Source organism: Diabrotica virgifera, chromosome 9 (genome assembly GCF_917563875.1).
Source record: "Diabrotica virgifera virgifera chromosome 9, PGI_DIABVI_V3a".
NCBI lineage: Eukaryota > Metazoa > Arthropoda > Insecta > Coleoptera > Chrysomelidae > Diabrotica > Diabrotica virgifera.
The window spans coordinates 125,233,755-125,252,234 of NC_065451.1; the positions used below are offsets into that span (position 1 = coordinate 125,233,755).

The 18,480-nt window shown below is 33.9% G+C and overlaps 1 protein-coding gene across 1 annotated transcript; it reads left to right on the top strand.

The window, feature by feature from the left end:
* The first annotated feature begins 10,488 nt into the window (after nucleotides 1–10,488).
* LOC126892674 (uncharacterized) lies at nucleotides 10,489–13,080 on the top strand. Its single transcript, XM_050662314.1, has 2 exons — nucleotides 10,489–12,320; nucleotides 12,563–13,080. Exons 1-2 carry the CDS (start codon nucleotides 11,459–11,461, stop codon nucleotides 12,625–12,627), a joined length of 927 nt encoding a protein of 308 aa, XP_050518271.1. The 5' UTR covers nucleotides 10,489–11,458; the 3' UTR covers nucleotides 12,628–13,080.
* The last annotated feature ends 5,400 nt before the right edge of the window (nucleotides 13,081–18,480 follow it).

Sequence of the window (18,480 nt, forward strand, 5' to 3'; positions counted from 1 at the left end):
TTGTTTTTCAAAATTTGTTTGGACATGGCCGCTTAAAAATAAATCTGGCAACAACGTTGCAATTATGTTGGAAAAAACTTTCAAAAAACAGCATCCAAAAAATTTACATACTGATATGGGTACTGAATTTTATAACCCACATGTCAGAAATGTAACTAAAAAATATAAGGTTAACCATTACAGTACATACAGTGAAAAAAAGGCATCAATAGTTGAAAGAGTAATTAGAACTTTAAAGAGAAATATATGGAAAGAATTTAACTATCAAGGACATTACAAATGGATTAATATTTTAGATGATATTGTAAATAATTATAATAATACAAAACATACAACGATTCAAATGAAACCAGCTGCTGTTACTAAACAAGATGAACCACATCTATTACGTACAGTATTCAATCGAATTAAAATAGCACATAAGAAGAACAAATTTAAATTAGGAGATCACGTTCGCATATCTAAACATAGAGGTGTATTTGATAAACACTATACACCAAACTGGAGTACAGAAATTTTTACAATAAACAAAGTTCAACTTACAAATCCTACCACCTACCTTCTTCAAGATTTTGAACACAAAGATATCAAAGGAGGATTTTATACTGAACAGCTCCAGAAAGTTGAATTTCCTGATGTATATCTCGTCGAAAAAGTTCTCCAAAGAAGAGGTGACAGATTATTTGTAAAATGGTTGGGATTTTCCGACACACACAACAGTTGGATACATAAAAATGAATTAATATAAAAACATGTATACATTTTATTAAATAAAAGAATAGAAATGTTAGATTTTTTTTATTTACAAAATTACATTAAATTTTCATTACATGATTATTCATTACCATCTTTCTTTGCACCTTCTTCTTCTCTACTAAAAAAACTGTAATCATTTTCCACTGGCACTGAGTTATAATTTTCATGATTAATGAAACTAGGCCATAGGTTATTACAATATGACATAAATCTCAAATAACATAATTTATCATATAAAGTACTCAAATTAATTTGATCTTGAAGGAATCGATTACAAAATTCTACAGCTTCATCATAATCGATTGCTAATAGTTTATATACATGGGTATCTTTTTTGAAATACTGCTGCCATGTTTGTATTGATAATTCTGAAAAAACTTTACACAATTCCAATACTCTATCTTGCACTACCTTTTTGTCTGTCATTTTTGGTGGGCTACACATAGACTTAATTTTTAATAATACTAAACTGAAATATTCTTATGTTTCTGCTAATAAACCAAATCCCCCACCACGAGCCTCACCGAGCCTCACTGAACCTCGACGATATGTCCTAGAGAGAAAAAGCATTGAAAAGTCCTAGGAATTCTGGGCCCGATATTTTACATTGAAAAGTACTAGGAATTCTGGGTCCAAAAATTAACATGGAAAAGTCCTAGGAATTCTGGGCCCGATATTTTGGGCCCAGAACCACTATAGCTATACTACTTATGTTGTTTAAGAAATGGAGTGCCAAGTATAAATGTAACTAACGAATATGAAAAAGAATTAGCATATAAACGTAAATTAGATCATAATGATAATAATGCCTCTTGTTCTAAATATTCCAGGTGGTAAGATGTCGAACTTAACCGTCGAATTCACTTCAGAATATGAAAATAATAAAAATAATAATAGAGAAATATTAATAGTAGATCAAGAAGGCACAAGCATTTTTGAATTTTTTGTAAAAAATAATACAATTGATAGATATGGACATTGGTTAGTAGATTGTGGTAATATTCGTGCAGATAGTGAAACAGAGTGTATTAATTTAGCTAGAGAATGGACATGCAAAAGAATGATTTGTTTAGTATTTACTATAAATAATTTATGTAGTGAAAAATATGAAAATATTTCCAAATGCGTTTTTGATCGCATTGTACGCTATATTATTGAACATTATAAAGATTGCGATCTTATCGGTGTTATGGAGTACAAGGCTAATAGGGGAAATCATTTACACTTATTATTGATAACAACTATGGTAACTACTAATAAAAAACTTATAGAATTTGAAACTAACTTAAGTAAACTTAAACTAAATTTGACAGCACATGATTCGGTACAAAATAAAACTGATAATATTTACAAAAATAATCTAAGTGTTATGTGTACAGCTCAAATAATAAAATCTCCAGCTAGTTATCTCCATTATTTGCAAAATGATTTAAAACGTATTTGGTGTAGTAGCTTTGAATTAGCAAAAATGTTCACCACTTTCAAACGTGAGTTTATATATCAAAAAATAAGTAATTCTCAATTATATTCTTCAGATGAATTAACTACACTCTTTTTCAACTTATTCAACGAAGGTAAATTAGATTATAGTGATTGTATCAAAGATGTTCGTATTCAATCTTATTTAAGTAAACCTACACTTCGTACAGTATATAATAATTGCTTTAGGGGATTGATCGCTTGTACCTGAACGTGTGAAGGTCGTTCTGTACTCTGTGAATCGTTATTTTAGTTTTAAAGTGGATATTTGGATTGTAAATTGACTAATTTTTGGACATTTAAACATAAAGGTGTAGTGCAATTGGAAGCTGATATTTACTGCCGTCTGCGAGTAGGCGAAAGGTAGATATTATTTAAAATTTGACTACAATTGTTGCATCGAACTGTTTATTTTGTTTAGCTCTGAACTTTTTTGTGATCATTAGTGAAACATTAATACCTTTTAAATCACCTCTCGCTTAACGACAATTTTATAAGCAACCAGTAATACGCCATGGTGTGCTGTTGGTATCTGGATACTGGTCAATAATTACAATAATCATGAATAATCCTGAATATGTTGCTTATGACTACAAGGGCAACAAAATTGAGCAAACTACTTCAACTGTAACAAAATCCACAATGTCAACAAACAACGAAGAAAACAATACACCTACAGCTTCTTATCTTGCCGCAGCTAAAGCAAAACCAAAACCTGTTAATCCAAAAAGAGAGCAAGCAGTTATCATCGATTCTCATCCTAATATTGTGCTACTAGACTACGTTAAAGCAATCGGAAACATCGTTAGTCCCAAAAATGTTTGTTTTGCATCGAAAATCTCAAACAATCGAGTGTGTATCTACTTATCAAGAACCGAGCTTGTAGATCAGCTTATATTGGAGTAACCACAATAACTGTAAATTCCGTTGAGCTGAGTATAAGAAGACTAATTTCTCCAGCTAAGAGAATATTAATATCAAATGTCGATCCATCCTTACCTCATTTCTCATTTCAAAATGTTCTATTTTGGCATTAATTTTCAAATATATCGTCCATCTCGATCTTTATTTGTAGTTCTGTGTTTAAGGTCATGTCATTATTCCAACAATGATGCCGCATTTTAAATAAATATTGGTTCTTACAGATTTTTTTAAGAATATAAATATAACTGACAAATTTCCAGTTTCCGTTTCCTGTTGGCCACGTTGCCGTCTAATTGATTAGGTGCATTGTTTTATTTGGTACTTCATCGTATATTTATGATTTTTATTTCTTAATTCATCGTATATTAGCTTAGATCATTTTTTTAAAGATTGGTGTTTTATTAGATTATGTTAAGAGTTATTTGCTTTGGCTAGATAATAACGCCAATGAAGTCCTCCGAAATTGGCAACAATGTGACAACTGTCACATGTGTTTATTTTACCATTTAAATTCAGTTTAATATCTCACTAAAGTATGTGGTTTTTGATAATTACGAAAAGTAATGTCTAAAGACGACTATGGTCTAATAATCTTTCTAAGAACATTTAAACTTGGCAACATCCTAATAATCCCTTATTTTACCGGAAATGTCCGAAAGTTAAGACCGAAGGGTTGGGTCTTCATCCTTCTAAGTTCTTTCTGACTCAACTTTCACAGGTTGCAGTTGTCTCGGTCGTGCTTAGTTATTCCAAGTGAAGCCTAGAAAATGGCGTCGTGTACCGCGTGTGAAATAACGTTCCTGGATACTAGTGTTATGGCAACGGATAGGGAGAATATTCTCGACTTCTTATATTCACACGGGGTACTAAAAAAGACTAGGAAATGTGGTGGTTGTGGCAGCATATTAAAAGTGAATACGGAAGGAAAATTTAGATGTGGCAAAATGGTCTCCAAGCATAAACAGGCGAAAAAGCGTTGTGGCTTTACTGTATCGGCAAGGAAGGGGGCTTATTTTGAGTCAGCTAAATTGCCGATGGAGAAAGTTTTTATCTTGGTGTCGATTTTGTTATGGATAAAATCTCCTAGGTATGAATTTATTCGGGGTAACTTGAAAATTGCTCAACAAACTGTTACCGATTGGTACTCTTTTTCACATGAGGTCTTCGTGAGTTTCGCAATGAAACACTCATTGAGATGGATGAAGCAAAATTCGGCAAGCGAAAATACAATGTCGGTGGAATCATTGAACGGCTTTGGAGGGAAGTTCGATCCTCCGTTCCCAAGTATGGTGTACGACGAAGCCACTTCGTAGGTTACCTTGCCGAATTTTACTTTAAACGCAAATTTCCAAGTCAGTCCGAAAGATTGCATCACTTTTTCATGGCTGCCGCAGAGCTGTATCCACCAGCCGATTAAGGGTAAGTTTATCATAAATACTATATATTATCATATCAAAAGCAATTTACAACGTGGCAACATTGTGCATGTATGTCAAATTCCAACTACAGTCGACTCGCGTTAATTCAAACCTGCGATAATTCGAATCTCTCTATAATTCAAAATTATAACGAATTCCCTACAAAATCTCTTTATATTTCGAAATAAATCAATACATTTTTATACACTTGGTAATTCGAATGAAAAATATCATTGCTACAAACAAAACGACGCGTTAATTCGAACTCATCAGCGTCCAACACTCGACAATTCAAAGTTACAGAGATTGTCACAAGCAGCTAACTGCAAATATCACGGTTCTGACAGTTATTTTACTGATTGACAAAGCATGGAGAGGTGTTAACACTCATAACTATTCTCAACTGCTTCAAAAAATCCGGGTTTTTAAAAGAAGATCAAGAAGATCTTCCATTACTTATGGATGATGAAGAACCAGCAATAAAACCATTAGTTGACATCAGCGGTGTGAGTTTTTCTGACTTTGTTCAAGTGGATGAAAATGTTGCTGTCTCAGTTTCACTAACCGATGGCGAAATTTTATCTGCGACAGATACGAATGGAAAAAGTAACTATGAAGATGAGTACGATACATCAGAACCTTTGGCAGAGGTGTCAGTTAAGACAGCAAGATCCTCATTTGATACCTTACAAACCTTCTGCCTACAAAACGAAAGTGATGAGACAGCATTTCAGGCACTTTTTCTCTTAAAAAAAATTATTGACAGGCTGAGCAGCAGCAATGTGCCTTGAAGCAAACCAGTATAATACAGTTCTTTCCAAAGATTGATTAATTCACATTAGGAATACATACATGTATGTATGTACACGAATGTACCTCTAAACTTTTTTCATCGTTATAGAAGATGTAGCAGTTAATAAATAATCAACACTTAATAATTCGAAGTTTTATTTATTTTCTCTCACAAATTTCGAACCATTTGATATTTCAAACACTCAATAATTCGTAATGTTTTAAGAGCCCCTGGAGTTTTGAATTAACGAGAGTCGACTGTATTACGCATCTGCGCGGAAGTTCGTTTTGCAATTTGAAGAAATTATTTCTTTTTGGGATATTTTTTATTTTTCCATGGTTTAATAGTATAAATACTGGTATTTACGTTTATTTCAATGTGTATTATATTATTTTGTAAGCAGTTTTATATTTTTATAAGACTTTTTTATGTAATTTCCGATTTTTTCATGAATTTTGTTGATTTTCAAGGATTTTTGGTCCTTATTTCATTTTCCGTAACAAAATTCATGAAAAAAACACGTTTTTCCCCTTTTTTGGCTAATTCCAAAAAAATTGCAAAAAATAGCGTTTTCCCATCATCTAGATTTTTACCGAAAATAGAAAAGCCCATTCGAAAAGTTCATGAACTAACAAACATTGCACGCAAAGAAAATGACAAACTTCAACGCACGCGGTGTAATGGATGTTATAAAAAAATAAATCTAGAACACAATCGTAAAAGAGCCCTGAAAGAAGCAAAACAAGTATCTACGGAGTGTAGGATTTGCGAGAAACCATTCTGCCCACCATGTTTCAATGAAAATCACGAAAAATAATTTGAATTTTTGCTTTTTATTTTTTAGTCTTACGAAATATATTTAAGATTTCTTTGTGTCGCAAAATTTGGAATTTTTATACATTTTTTTAACTAATAAATAATCTAGAAATCGTTTTTTACTTTCTTTTAAATAGTAGTATAAAATATCAGCACAAATTATAAATACTTTTGATTTCATGAGGTAATATGGAGATCGAGTTTCCTCTCTCAAACTTAACCTGTACAGCCAATATCATATACTTGGTCGTAAATATACTTTTAAATGACACGATTAGCAGTGCCGAATGAATATATCTCATGCGCTTTGAAGAAATATTTCATTATAAATATACTATTCCCTGAGCATCACATATAATGCACAGACGTTTCAAAAATAATCCCCGTGTATCACATGTAATGCACAGGACAGGGAAAGGGTTAAATAATTTATAATGTAACTTAACTTGTTTCATTATTAAAAAAATTGATATGTATAACATTATTGTAAAAATATAATCAATTTTAGATCAACAATAAATTGTATACATGTACCTATTTATTTATTTATTTATTTATTTACTGATATACCATTTATAACATCAAACTGTACAAAACACAAGTTGCGTTAAAACAAACAAACCAAAATTTAGAAATTTTAGAATTAAACAAAATTAATTTGGAAAGTTAACTTATTAGAAAATCATACTCAGAACTTCAACTGATTTCTTAAAGGTTGTAGATATTTGAAATACCCTAAAATATTGCTGTGCTCATTTGCAATTCTTAAAATTCTTGTAATGGGTTACTTTCGACCAGAGTTTGTAGCATGAAACAGAATGTATTTACAATTGCTCCCATAACAATAATTGTACTGCAAGACAACGGCGCAGACGACAATGCATTGCTGATGCCTCCGCCTACAGAAGTTCCTGTGGCATCATCTAGCAATGTACGTATACCTGGGCATTCCAATACGTACTCAATAGCCAAACGTACCAGGAGAGTGGATACATTCACTGTTGGTGACATGGTAGAAAGATGCGACCAAAGTAGTGGGCAAATGAGAGTTCTGGCCGCACAACCCCCACCCCTTTTTGTACCCCCCACTCCTACCCTGTATACCCCCACCCCTAATTATACAAAGGTGGGGGGTATACAGGGTAGGAGTGAGGGTACAAAAAGGGGTGGGGGTTGTGCGGCCAGAACTCTCATTCCGCCATTTTGTACCCCCACCACTTTATACCCCCACCACTTTATACCCCCCACAACTTTATACCCCCACCACTTTATACCTCCCACCATTTTGTATACCCCCTACCACTTTATACCCCACCACTTTATACCTCCCACCATTTTGTATACCCCCTACCACTGACCACGTCAGCAGTTAAGAACTCAACGACCGGTCAAGAAGTCAACGGCTGTTGGGGAATAAAGGGTTGGTAAGATAAAAAAGTCTCCCGGTAAAGGTAACAAGAATTAGTAACAACTTTAATTTTATTTAATACATTTATACCATCTACACCCAACAAGGTAGTTTCATTTATATAGCTTCATTATTAAGAATATGTGGTGGGAGTTCACGTCATTAAAATAAAACAATTATTAGTACAAAAAATGTTTTTATTAATTACTATCGCTGGTACAATAAAATCTAATTATAATATTATTACGTTTATGATTTACTTGAACCATCTTCAGGATCATTAATGTCTGCGTCAATATCCTCATTACTACAAGTATCACCTTCGTTATTTTCTTCTTTCCCGTATAAAACAGATGGGAGAAATTTTTTTATTCGAATTAAATAACCATCCAATTCTACAACTTTTAGTAACGATACAAATCCATATAAGCAGATTTGGTTTTTAAGATACAAGTCACAAATTTCAACACCTTTTTCATATTTTCTAGCTAATTCTGTACAATATTCTGAAGAATAAGGTGATGGACGTACTGCACCATAAATGGCTTCATGAGAAGCATCAAATTCCAAATTGGAAAAAAGTTGGTGTAAACTTTCAACTCCACTCTTTAAATCCATAACTTCGATTTCGGTAACGTAACACATCCACATTGTAAATACTAGTTACTAGCAGTGAAGCTGAAGAACGACTGTATAACATATCTCTACAACGTGTTATAAACTAAAACCCCCACCAACATATGGTTAGCACCCCACTACGATATTATAATAAATCAATTTCAAAATTATTTACATGAAATTCAGACCCATCATTATTTTCTTGTTCTGGGAGAAGTAGTCTAGCTTGTCCCCCACTCACAGATACCTCCTACCCACAAATACCTCCCACCCCACTCACAGATACCTCCTACCCACAGATACCCCCACTTTGAGACACCTTCTACTTATTAACTAGACGTAGAGAATCAAAGGTTAGCTAACCCGTGTATCGAGTGAGTAAACATGTCTCAATATAACTTTAGTGGTAACACACCCGTTCACAAATATGGTGTGGAGAATAAAAAAGATGTAATAATAGCAGAAAGAAGCTTTCAGTTAAATAGATCAAAATGTAAATTTGTATCTATTGGGTTAAAGTATAGTGCGGAGTGTATACCAGTGATAACTCTATGTGGTAATCAAGGGCAAAGGGTAGTATTCACGGAAGAAGATTGGAAAGATTTATTATACTACCAAGGAGTAATTACAAATTATCTGTACACAGTGGGGGATAGTGTGTCTATAGACAGAAAAAACTATAGTGTAGAATTTGAAAAGGTGCAGGAAGCTAAAGTAATAAAAATATCTCAAACTAACTCCTACATATATTTGGGGTATGAAAGCATTTGCAAATTATGGGAAGTGTTACCGCTTATACAACATCATATTAACCATTTAAAACAAGGAAATTTCACTGAATATTTGAAGAGCCTATATCCACGATTACGAAACAGCACAGGTAATTTTTATGAAAACGTGTTAAGAAGTGTTGACGCAAGCACCCACATATGCTTTGAAGATTTAAGTAATATCTTGGAATTAGTGTATGTGTATCCAGAAGTACTAAAAGATGTCTACACAAACTGGGAAAAGAGTAACTTTTAATGAACATCTCAACAAAACACATGTTCTACGAGTTTGGAAATACACCTATCATCAAGCACGACAAAGGTACTGGGAAATGTTTGTAATAGATACAATAAGGTTTAAAAAAAAGGAATTGAAAAAACTTTAAAAGTAATATCCCCGATTTTTTAAGTTTAAATCTTAGAATGTATGTATACAATAACAGATTTAAATAAATATTAAAACATAAAAGTCTTTTATTTATAAAATTTATTACACATAAAATGTTTAACATGTCTAATAATCACATTTAAAAGTAGAAAATATCACAAATAACTAAATACCAGGATAATCAAATGTTTGATAAATATTCTCCCTCAAATTGAGTATTACCTGAACAGCTATACATTTGACGCTATTCTGTTTAAATTTAGCATAGATTTTTTTTACACATTTCGTGAGGTAACGCTGTCGAGATATATTTATTTTTATGCTTATTTGGTGTTAAGCAATAATAAATATGATGATTTTCACCCTTTTAATACAAAAAAATTTCGTTTGTTTGACTTCCGAGTGATACCAAGAACTCTGAAATCATTAAAAATAAAAACTCGACAACGTTACCTCGAGAAACTCATAAGCTAATAAGATCTTTTTGAATTGTTTGGTTGGCATAATCCAGTTGTGAGTTCTGACGTCCACCACAAAATCCATGTTTTTGAGATGTCTGTAAAAATTTACCACCGTTGGTTTATTTTTCCTTGAAATTTTTTTGAATATTCTTTAAATTATACTCAATATGCTTATTTAATTTAAAAATAAAACAATTGCACCATAGTTTCAAAAAAATCACAAATATATGCTTGAAAAGTTTATTTCAAACCATACCTCCTCCTTAAATACAGTCGTACCCGCTTATTAGAATGCTGGTTAAAGGGATAGAAATGTGAGGACCCAAAACGTTTCTACTAGTCACCAATGATCGGTTATTAGAATACCCCGGTTATAAGAATACTTTTGCTTGGCATGAAGGTTATTTCGACAAGCGGGTTCGACTGTATCAGATTAAAACCTACGAAACCTGTTTTTGCTTAGACCGTCGAACCATTTAAAACTACGACACAACCATTTTACTTGAAAGAGAAAGATGTATAAAAATATTTCAATTATTTATTACTGAAATAAAAAATAATACACATTACCGGTTTTAAACTGGAAATATTTATCCTCGTTATTTTCAAGTAATAACAGATTAGTATTCCCGACATTAAGACCTCATTAGAGTGGATGGAATGTGGAGGTAGGATGAAAAAACAGTTTTTACCGCTTTAACACCGTACGGAGGATTTTTAAAAAATTAATGATAGCTTCGCGCTCTAGACGTCAAGACCTTTTATTAGAGTGGTTGGGATGTGGAGGTAGGATGAAAAAAACAGTTTTTACCGCTATATTGCGCTATGAGTCATTTTTTCTAAAAAATAATATTAGCTTTGCTTTCTAGACGTTAAGACCTTTTATTAGAGTGGTTGGGGTGTGGAAGTAGGATGAAAAAAACAGTTTTTACCGCTTTTCTCGCTATGTGTGTTTTTTATATAAAAATAATGATAGTTTTGCACTCTAGCAAGCTTGGTGAACGTATGACGCAAAATAAACAACGACGAAAGAAGTGTGATGTATAAATATAAACCGGTTTTCGAATACCGGTTTTGAACTGGAAATACCAGTTTTAAACTGGTAATACCGGTTTTGAACTGGAAATATTTTTTTATCCTCGTTATTTTCAAGTAATAACAGATTAGTATTCCTGACTATGAGGTAGGATAAAACAGTTTTTACCGCTTTATCGCGATATGTGTGATTTTTTCTAAAAATAATGATAGCTTCACATTCTAGACATCAAAACCTTTCATTAGAGTGGTTGGAAGGTGGTGGTAGGATGAAAAAACAGGTTTTACCGCTTTATCGCGTTATGCGTGATTTTTTCTAAAAAATAATGATAGCTTTACACTCTAGACGTCAAGACCTTTCATTAGAGTGGTTGGAATGTGTAAGTAGGATAAAAAACAGTTTTTACCGCTTTATCCCGGTTGCGTGATTTTTTCTAAAAAATAACGATAGCTTTGTACTCCAACCGATAAGATCTTTCTGGTTTCAGGAGGGCATCCACCTTTCTTTGTTTCAGAACTGGTTTCAGGACGGGTTTAAGAATCTACCCTACCACTTCGTTGGGTTGAGTTCTCTTATAAATTTCAGTTTAAGATGTTCGCTCAATTATTTAAGTCTTGTTTTTCAACCGCTTCCGATCCTGAAATGGATTTAGATTGTCATGAAAAGTGTGTAATCGCCGCAAAGCGTGTAATTTGTGAAGAGTCGCCGGTACCGAGAAAAAAAAAACGGTGTGAATTGTTTGATGTCGTTCCGTCGGTCATCCCTCCAGCGGTGCCGGAAGTGAGTGGGAGAGAGAAGAGAGCGTCGTCAGAAGACAGTATCATATATGTGGGGTGTGAAACACTAACCCCAAAAACTATAGAAAGGGAGCGCTTAATTTTAAAAGTTAAGAAAAATAAAGCGGTGGTGACACCCCAAACTATTACTGTAGCAGTGGAGGTGCACGCTCCTCCAAGCACTTCAAGTGACTACGTACCTGTTATCGAGGATATCTCCGAGCCCGAAGACGGTACACCTGTGCTAACTTACTCCAAACCCTCTGTCGAGGATGAAATATTAAATATCGCTGATTATAAATGGGAAGAAATTGAGAAACCCATGACAGAGGTAAAAGTTTTAGAAAAAAAAATAATCTCGGAGTCACAGCCGTCACTCAATACTGTAGTGGCGGATGTTCTACAAATCACAAATAGCGATGAAGCCCACCACATCGCGTTTTGTGATGATTTCAAAGGAGGGTTAGTGGCGGCTCTAGAACGCCATCGGGACCGCCTCAAGAATAGGTTGGACGAAAATACCAAGGATAGCGATTTACTTGAGGAAGCTGTCCAGAATATATTTTCGTATGCTAAGAAAATGATGGAGGCATTTCATTTGGAAAAAACTCGCCTAATCGTTGATCTTAACAACACAAAAACTCTCCTAGCGAATGCTGTAAAATCAGATTCTCGAGGTAAGAATTTTTGATTATAATATATCATAACAATTTTATAGTCGGTTCGCTAAACTCAGACACAACTAGCTAGTGATTTTAGTAGGTAATTTTTTGTTTTTTACCAATTTCACCAAAATTGGTAAAATTACTAACTATTTATTAATTATTAACTTAAGTAATTATTTTTTTACCAACTTGTTAAAATTACTTACTAAAATAATGACAATTACAATACTGATTATGTTTTTCGTTTGTTACAGACTTATTCAGCAAAAATGCCGCTGGTGATATCCGGAGATGCGGAATGACGGATGAGGGTGCATAAAGCGGTATATATTGTGTGAGTTTTTATACATTTTTTTATCTAATCTAACTTTTACTTTTTACGAGCATAATAAAACAGTTTTTCACGAATTTTTACAAATTCTCTATTACGGAATTTTATTTCGTTCTTCTATTAATGCTATTTGTATATTAATACAACTTTTTACGTATCTAACTTTTACTTTTTACGAGCATAACAAAACAGTTTTTTACGGATTTTTACAAATCATATATTACAGAATTTTAATTTGTTCTTCTATAGTGTTTATAGTGTCTTATACTGTTTTCTATAATGTTGTTATTTCTTTGTTACAGATTTTACCCCGTAGGTGGCCCCCTGCAACCCTGTATAGTTAGTATGCATGATTTTTAAAAGTGTATATATTGAATCATAGTTTGTATTTATGTTTATTTTTAGTTAGTATTAATTATTTTTTAAGTGTATATATTAAATTTTATATTTATGTTTATTTGTTTATTTTCTAATAAAAACGTATTTAACAATATACATGAGTTTTTCTTACTTTAAACTTAGAGAAGTATTTAATTTTTATAAAATAATATTTATGTTAAAGGGGGTAAGAAACAAATTTACTTTAAAAAAAGTTAAAATATTATTTTAAATCAAGCTTTTATACCTATCAAGTTCATAATTATTCTAGCATAACTTTATTATCATTTTGAATCAACTTTTTGTGAACCAAGTTCTATAGTTCGTCCAGTCTAATTTTTATAAAATTTCTTCTCTCCATCTTAGTAAGACTTATATCGTCATTTACACCATAATTCGATCGCTTTAAAAGTAGTTTTAAATAAAAAGCAAAAAATTGTAATTTGGTATCCATCTTAACCGCTTTCAACATAAAGAGTAAAAAATAAGCTTTTTATTATCAAACAGTTTAGTATTAATTTTATGTTTGGGTAGTAAAATATAACTTAGCAGGTTGCAGTATAACATTTAATTTAAACATTTATTTAAAGTTCTATTAAATCTAGTTTTAAATGAAAAAACAGTAAAAATTGTGGTTTGCAGGTTGTAACAAAAGGGTGGAAATAAGTTTGTAAATAATTTATTATCAATTACATTTTCAGATGGTATATAAGTATACAAAGTAAATTATAATTTAACATGTTACAAATTATTATAAAAATTAATTCCAACATTTACTTAAAGTTCTATGATTACATCGACAAGATCGGGTGGTACAATCATAGGTTCCCAACAGATTTCTTCTATCTCACACACGCGCCCGTTTTCTATAACCATATTATCATCAACGTTATTTTCTTCATCTATTTCATCCTCCACCCCGTCATCCTTTGAAGAAGAGTCCTCCGGGATTGTTGAGAGACTCCATGCAGATCGCAGCAGGTTTGTTGTAGAATCGCATGGGCCGGGATCAATAGTGCCGCTACTTACCACCCAGTCCGTGCTAGAATCACATACGTCACTATTAACATTTACTAACATGTTTGATGGAGAATAGATTCCCGTAATCAGTACACCTCTCGTACTCTTCTGTGCGACTATTTTCGATTTCTATCACAGGTAGCACCTCCACCACCAGACTAATAAGGGTGGAAGTTGGGTAGGTGGACAAAAAATGATTATCCGGTCACGGACAGATCACTATACCTCTCAAACTCTTGAGTGTAACTATTTTCGATTTCTGTGGCAGGTACCACTCTCCACTACCAGACCAAACAATGAGGGTGGGAGGTGGGTAGGTAGATAGTGAAGAAAGGTGAATATCCGGTCACGGGTAGTTAGGTAACAAAAAGTTAAAAAAGCGGTCAAAGTTTTATTGGTTTTATCTCTTATTGTTGGTTTTTTACTTTTTTGGTAATACGGGAGGTTGGTAGGTAGACGACAAAGGTGAATATCCGGTTACGGATAGTTAGATAATAAAAGGTTAAATAAGCGGTCAAGGTTTTATATTTTATTGTTGGTTTTTACTCTTTATTAATATTATTAACTTTTTCTGTTTTATAGCGTAATTAGTGTTATTATGTGGTGAGTTTAAAAATATATGGGCTTATACCCCCCTCCATTCTAATTTTACATTATATAAATTATATTCCCGTATAACTTTTTTAGTCAAACATGTGTCTTGACGATGGTAACTTTGGTAGTATGCGTTCGTTTGAGAATCGTTTACTATCATTTCAATATTGGAGAGGTCTAGTCGACCCCGCGTTGTTAAGCAAAGCTGGGTTCTACCATACAGGGGTTGCTGATGTAGTTTGCTGTTTCTACTGTAAAATCGAAATACACAAATGGGAATCATACGATATACCTATTGATGAACACATAAAGTATTCAACATGTCTGTTTGCAAGACTAATTTTTTTTTTTTTTTTTTTTTTTTTTTTTTTTTTTTTTTTTTTTTTTGTTATGCTTTATTTAACAATCAGAATACATTGGCATCCTATAAGTTAAAGTGTTGGCTTGGGAGCTGGGCCCCTCATTGGCGTGAAGGGACTCCCTCCAATGAAGGAGTCCTAGATAGTCTTCATGTCAGCTGGCCATAATCTCTTCAACCTTCTGGCAATTGGAGCTTGTACTAGCGGCTGTAATACTGCGTTGGGGTGTGTTTCCATTTTCTCGTGGTGTTTGTTGTACCTATCTTTAATGACATCTGTGATGAATGGAACCTTCAGGTCTTCATGTAATGTTAAATTCGACACGAACCAAGGTGCATCTGTGATCATGCGTAGTATTTTTGACTGGCTCCTTTGGATGATAGCAATATTAGATTTGCTTGCACATCCCCAGACTTCGATACCATACATCCATATTGGTTTGATTATGGTGTTGTATAACAGCAGTTTATTTTCCAAACTTAGTTTTGATTTTCTACCTATCAACCAGTAGAGTTCTTTGACTTTCATGTCTATTTGTTTTCTCTTCTTTGTTATGTGCACTTTCCAAGTAAGTTTAGAGTCTAGATGTATGCCGAGGTATTTGGAAGAGTTGTTTTTAGCAATAATTTTGTTATTTATGTATAGTGATGGACACTGATCTTTTCTTGTAGTAAAGTTGACATGTACGGATTTAGCCTCATTTATCTTAATTTTCCATTTTTTTACCCAATTTTCTAGGTTTGCTAAGTCATTTTGTAGGATGTTGCAAGCTTCTACTGGATCTTGGTGAATTGCTAAGATGACGGTGTCATCCGCAAAGGTTCCTATGACAGTGTGTGGAGACGTAATAATATCTGATGTGAATAATACATATAGAATGGGACCCAGGACACTGCCTTGCGGAACTCCGGCCTTGATTGGGAATTTTTGCGAATATTCATCATTCACTTTTACAAGAAACTGTCTGTCGTGAAGATATGATGCGAGCAGTCGATAGAAGGATAGTGGAAAGATTTTAGATATTTTGTATAAAAGTCCATCATGCCAAACCTTGTCAAAGGCTTGGCTAACATCCAAGAATACTGAGGGACAGTATTGTTTTTGTTCTATTGCTAAATTTATTGAATGTGTTATTCTGTGTATTTGCTGAACTGTTGAGTGGCCTTGTCGAAAACCAAATTGGTGTGATGGAATCCAAACCTCAGGGAGTACTTCCTTATTTATTCTTTGAAGTATGAGTCTTTCTAGTAGTTTTGACATAACTGGCAATAAGCTGATTGGCCGATAAGATGAAACTTCGTTTGGGTTTTTGCCTGCCTTCAGTATTAAAATTATTTCTGCTGTTTTGAGTTGCGTCGGCCAGTAGTTTAGTCTCAGGATAGCATTGAAAATGTACATCATGAGTATGACTCCTCTGCGTGGCAGTTCTTTTAACATTTTGGAGGTTATTTTATCGATCCCTGGAGATTTTCTTGGATTTAGGAAGTTAAGTTCATTTTGAACTTCCTTTACAGAAAGTTGTTTGGTTGCGGGTATGTTGTTTGGGATATTTGAGAGATGTCTAGCTATTTCGTCATCAACTACATCACAGTTTGGTGTGAATACATTGGATAAGTATGCACCAAATAGTGAAGCCTTTTCTTTATCGCTTCTTGCCCATATAGCTGCAGGATTGCTGGTGTCACGTACAGGAGAATTCTGCATTTGAGGCTTGTTTTTGAATTTGCATGGTTTCCAGATGGAGTTATCACTTCGGTTAAGACCCTTCAAATATTCATTAAATGAACTTTCACGCAGTTCTTTAATTTTTGCTTTTAGTCGACTACTGGCTCGGTTGTACACTGTTCTGTCAACAGGTGCTTGCGTGCGTTGTAATCTAGCTCTTGCTTTTCGTTTTAGAGCTATGAGTTCCTTCACTTCTTTAGGTACAGAAATGTCTTTCTTTTGGATGGTGGGACGAGGAGTGGCTTGTTGTACTGATTCTATTAGGAGGTCATTAAAAGTTGTGATCGCCCCTTCGACTTCATTGGGCTCCTTTAGTCTGATGTCGAGTTTTACTTTTTCTTCAATTCTGGTACGATATTCTTCCCATTTGGTTTTCTTATTATGTAGTCTTGTGGGAGTTTTTCTATGTAACGCTGCTGTTCCTATTGAAGCTATTATAGGAGAGTGGTCAGAAGAAAGATCATAGCTTGGTATTACGTCTAAGTAAGGAGCTGGTAACCCATTTGTCACAAAAAAGTCAAGTAAGTCAGGAGTCTTAGCAGGATCAGTTGGCCAGTAAGTTGGAGTTCCTGTTGACAGGTATGCGTAATGCTTCTCTTGAATCACTGATGCCAATTCTCTACCTTTGGTTGTTGTAAGCCTAGACCCCCATAAAATGTGTTTGCTATTGTAATCACCGCCCGCAATAAATTTGGATCCTAGTGTATCGAAAAAATCACTGAAATGTTCCTTTTTTATGTTGTGTCGTGGTGGACAGTAGACGGCGGCAACTTTTAGATTATATGAGTCCATGCAGACGTTGACAGTTGTGGCTTGTAGAAAATTTTCAGCATATTTTGGCATTTCATGGTGCTTTATTGTGTTTTTTATTAGGATAGCAGTACCAGCATGTGCAGTGTTGTCTGGGTGATTGCTGTGATATGTTGTGTAATGTGGAATGTAAAAGTAGGATCTGTCAGTGAAGTGTGTTTCGCTGATGAGAAGCAGGTCTATGGAATTGTGTTTTAGAAATATTTCAACTTCTTGTTTGTGATGTAGAATGCCGTTGGCATTCCACAGTGCTATTCTAATGAACTTAATGAATTTTATTTATTAACGTAGTAAGCATATTCATCACCATGGTGTTTTGATGAATAAGTTGCTGAAACATGGCTTTGAATTCATCTAAGAATCTATGTAGCATATCTGTTGTGGTGTCACATTGATTTTGCTGAGTATAATTGTTGGATGCTACATTTGCATAGGTCACATTATTTCTTACCGGCGTTGTTGTTGGCTTGGTGGTAAGATTAGGATGGGCATTTGGGCAACCCTGACTGCTGACTGGCTGTACATTTTGCCTATTATTTTGATTATTAGGGCGTCTCATTATGTTGTGATAGTAGCTACAACCTTTATAGTTGGCTGTATGGGCACCTCCACAAAGTGCACATGTTGCTGGAGTGTTCCTTGTTTTTGTGCAGGTTGATGTACTATGGGCTCCCCCACACTTAACGCAGACAAAAGGTTTATAACAGTAACCCTTGGTGTGTCCATATTGTTGGCATCGCGTGCATTGAGCTGGTCCATAGTTAGGTTTTGGAGGTTCTACCTGTATGATTAAATTTTGCATTTTTTGTATTTTATATACGTCTTTGTTATTTACCGCAGGCTCTAAATCCACAAAGAACAGATTAAGAGGCTCCTTAGTTCTTTTGTCCTTGGCATTGAGGATATTTCTGACTTGATGGCCTTTTGCGTTGAGTTCTTTCACTATTTCTTTTGT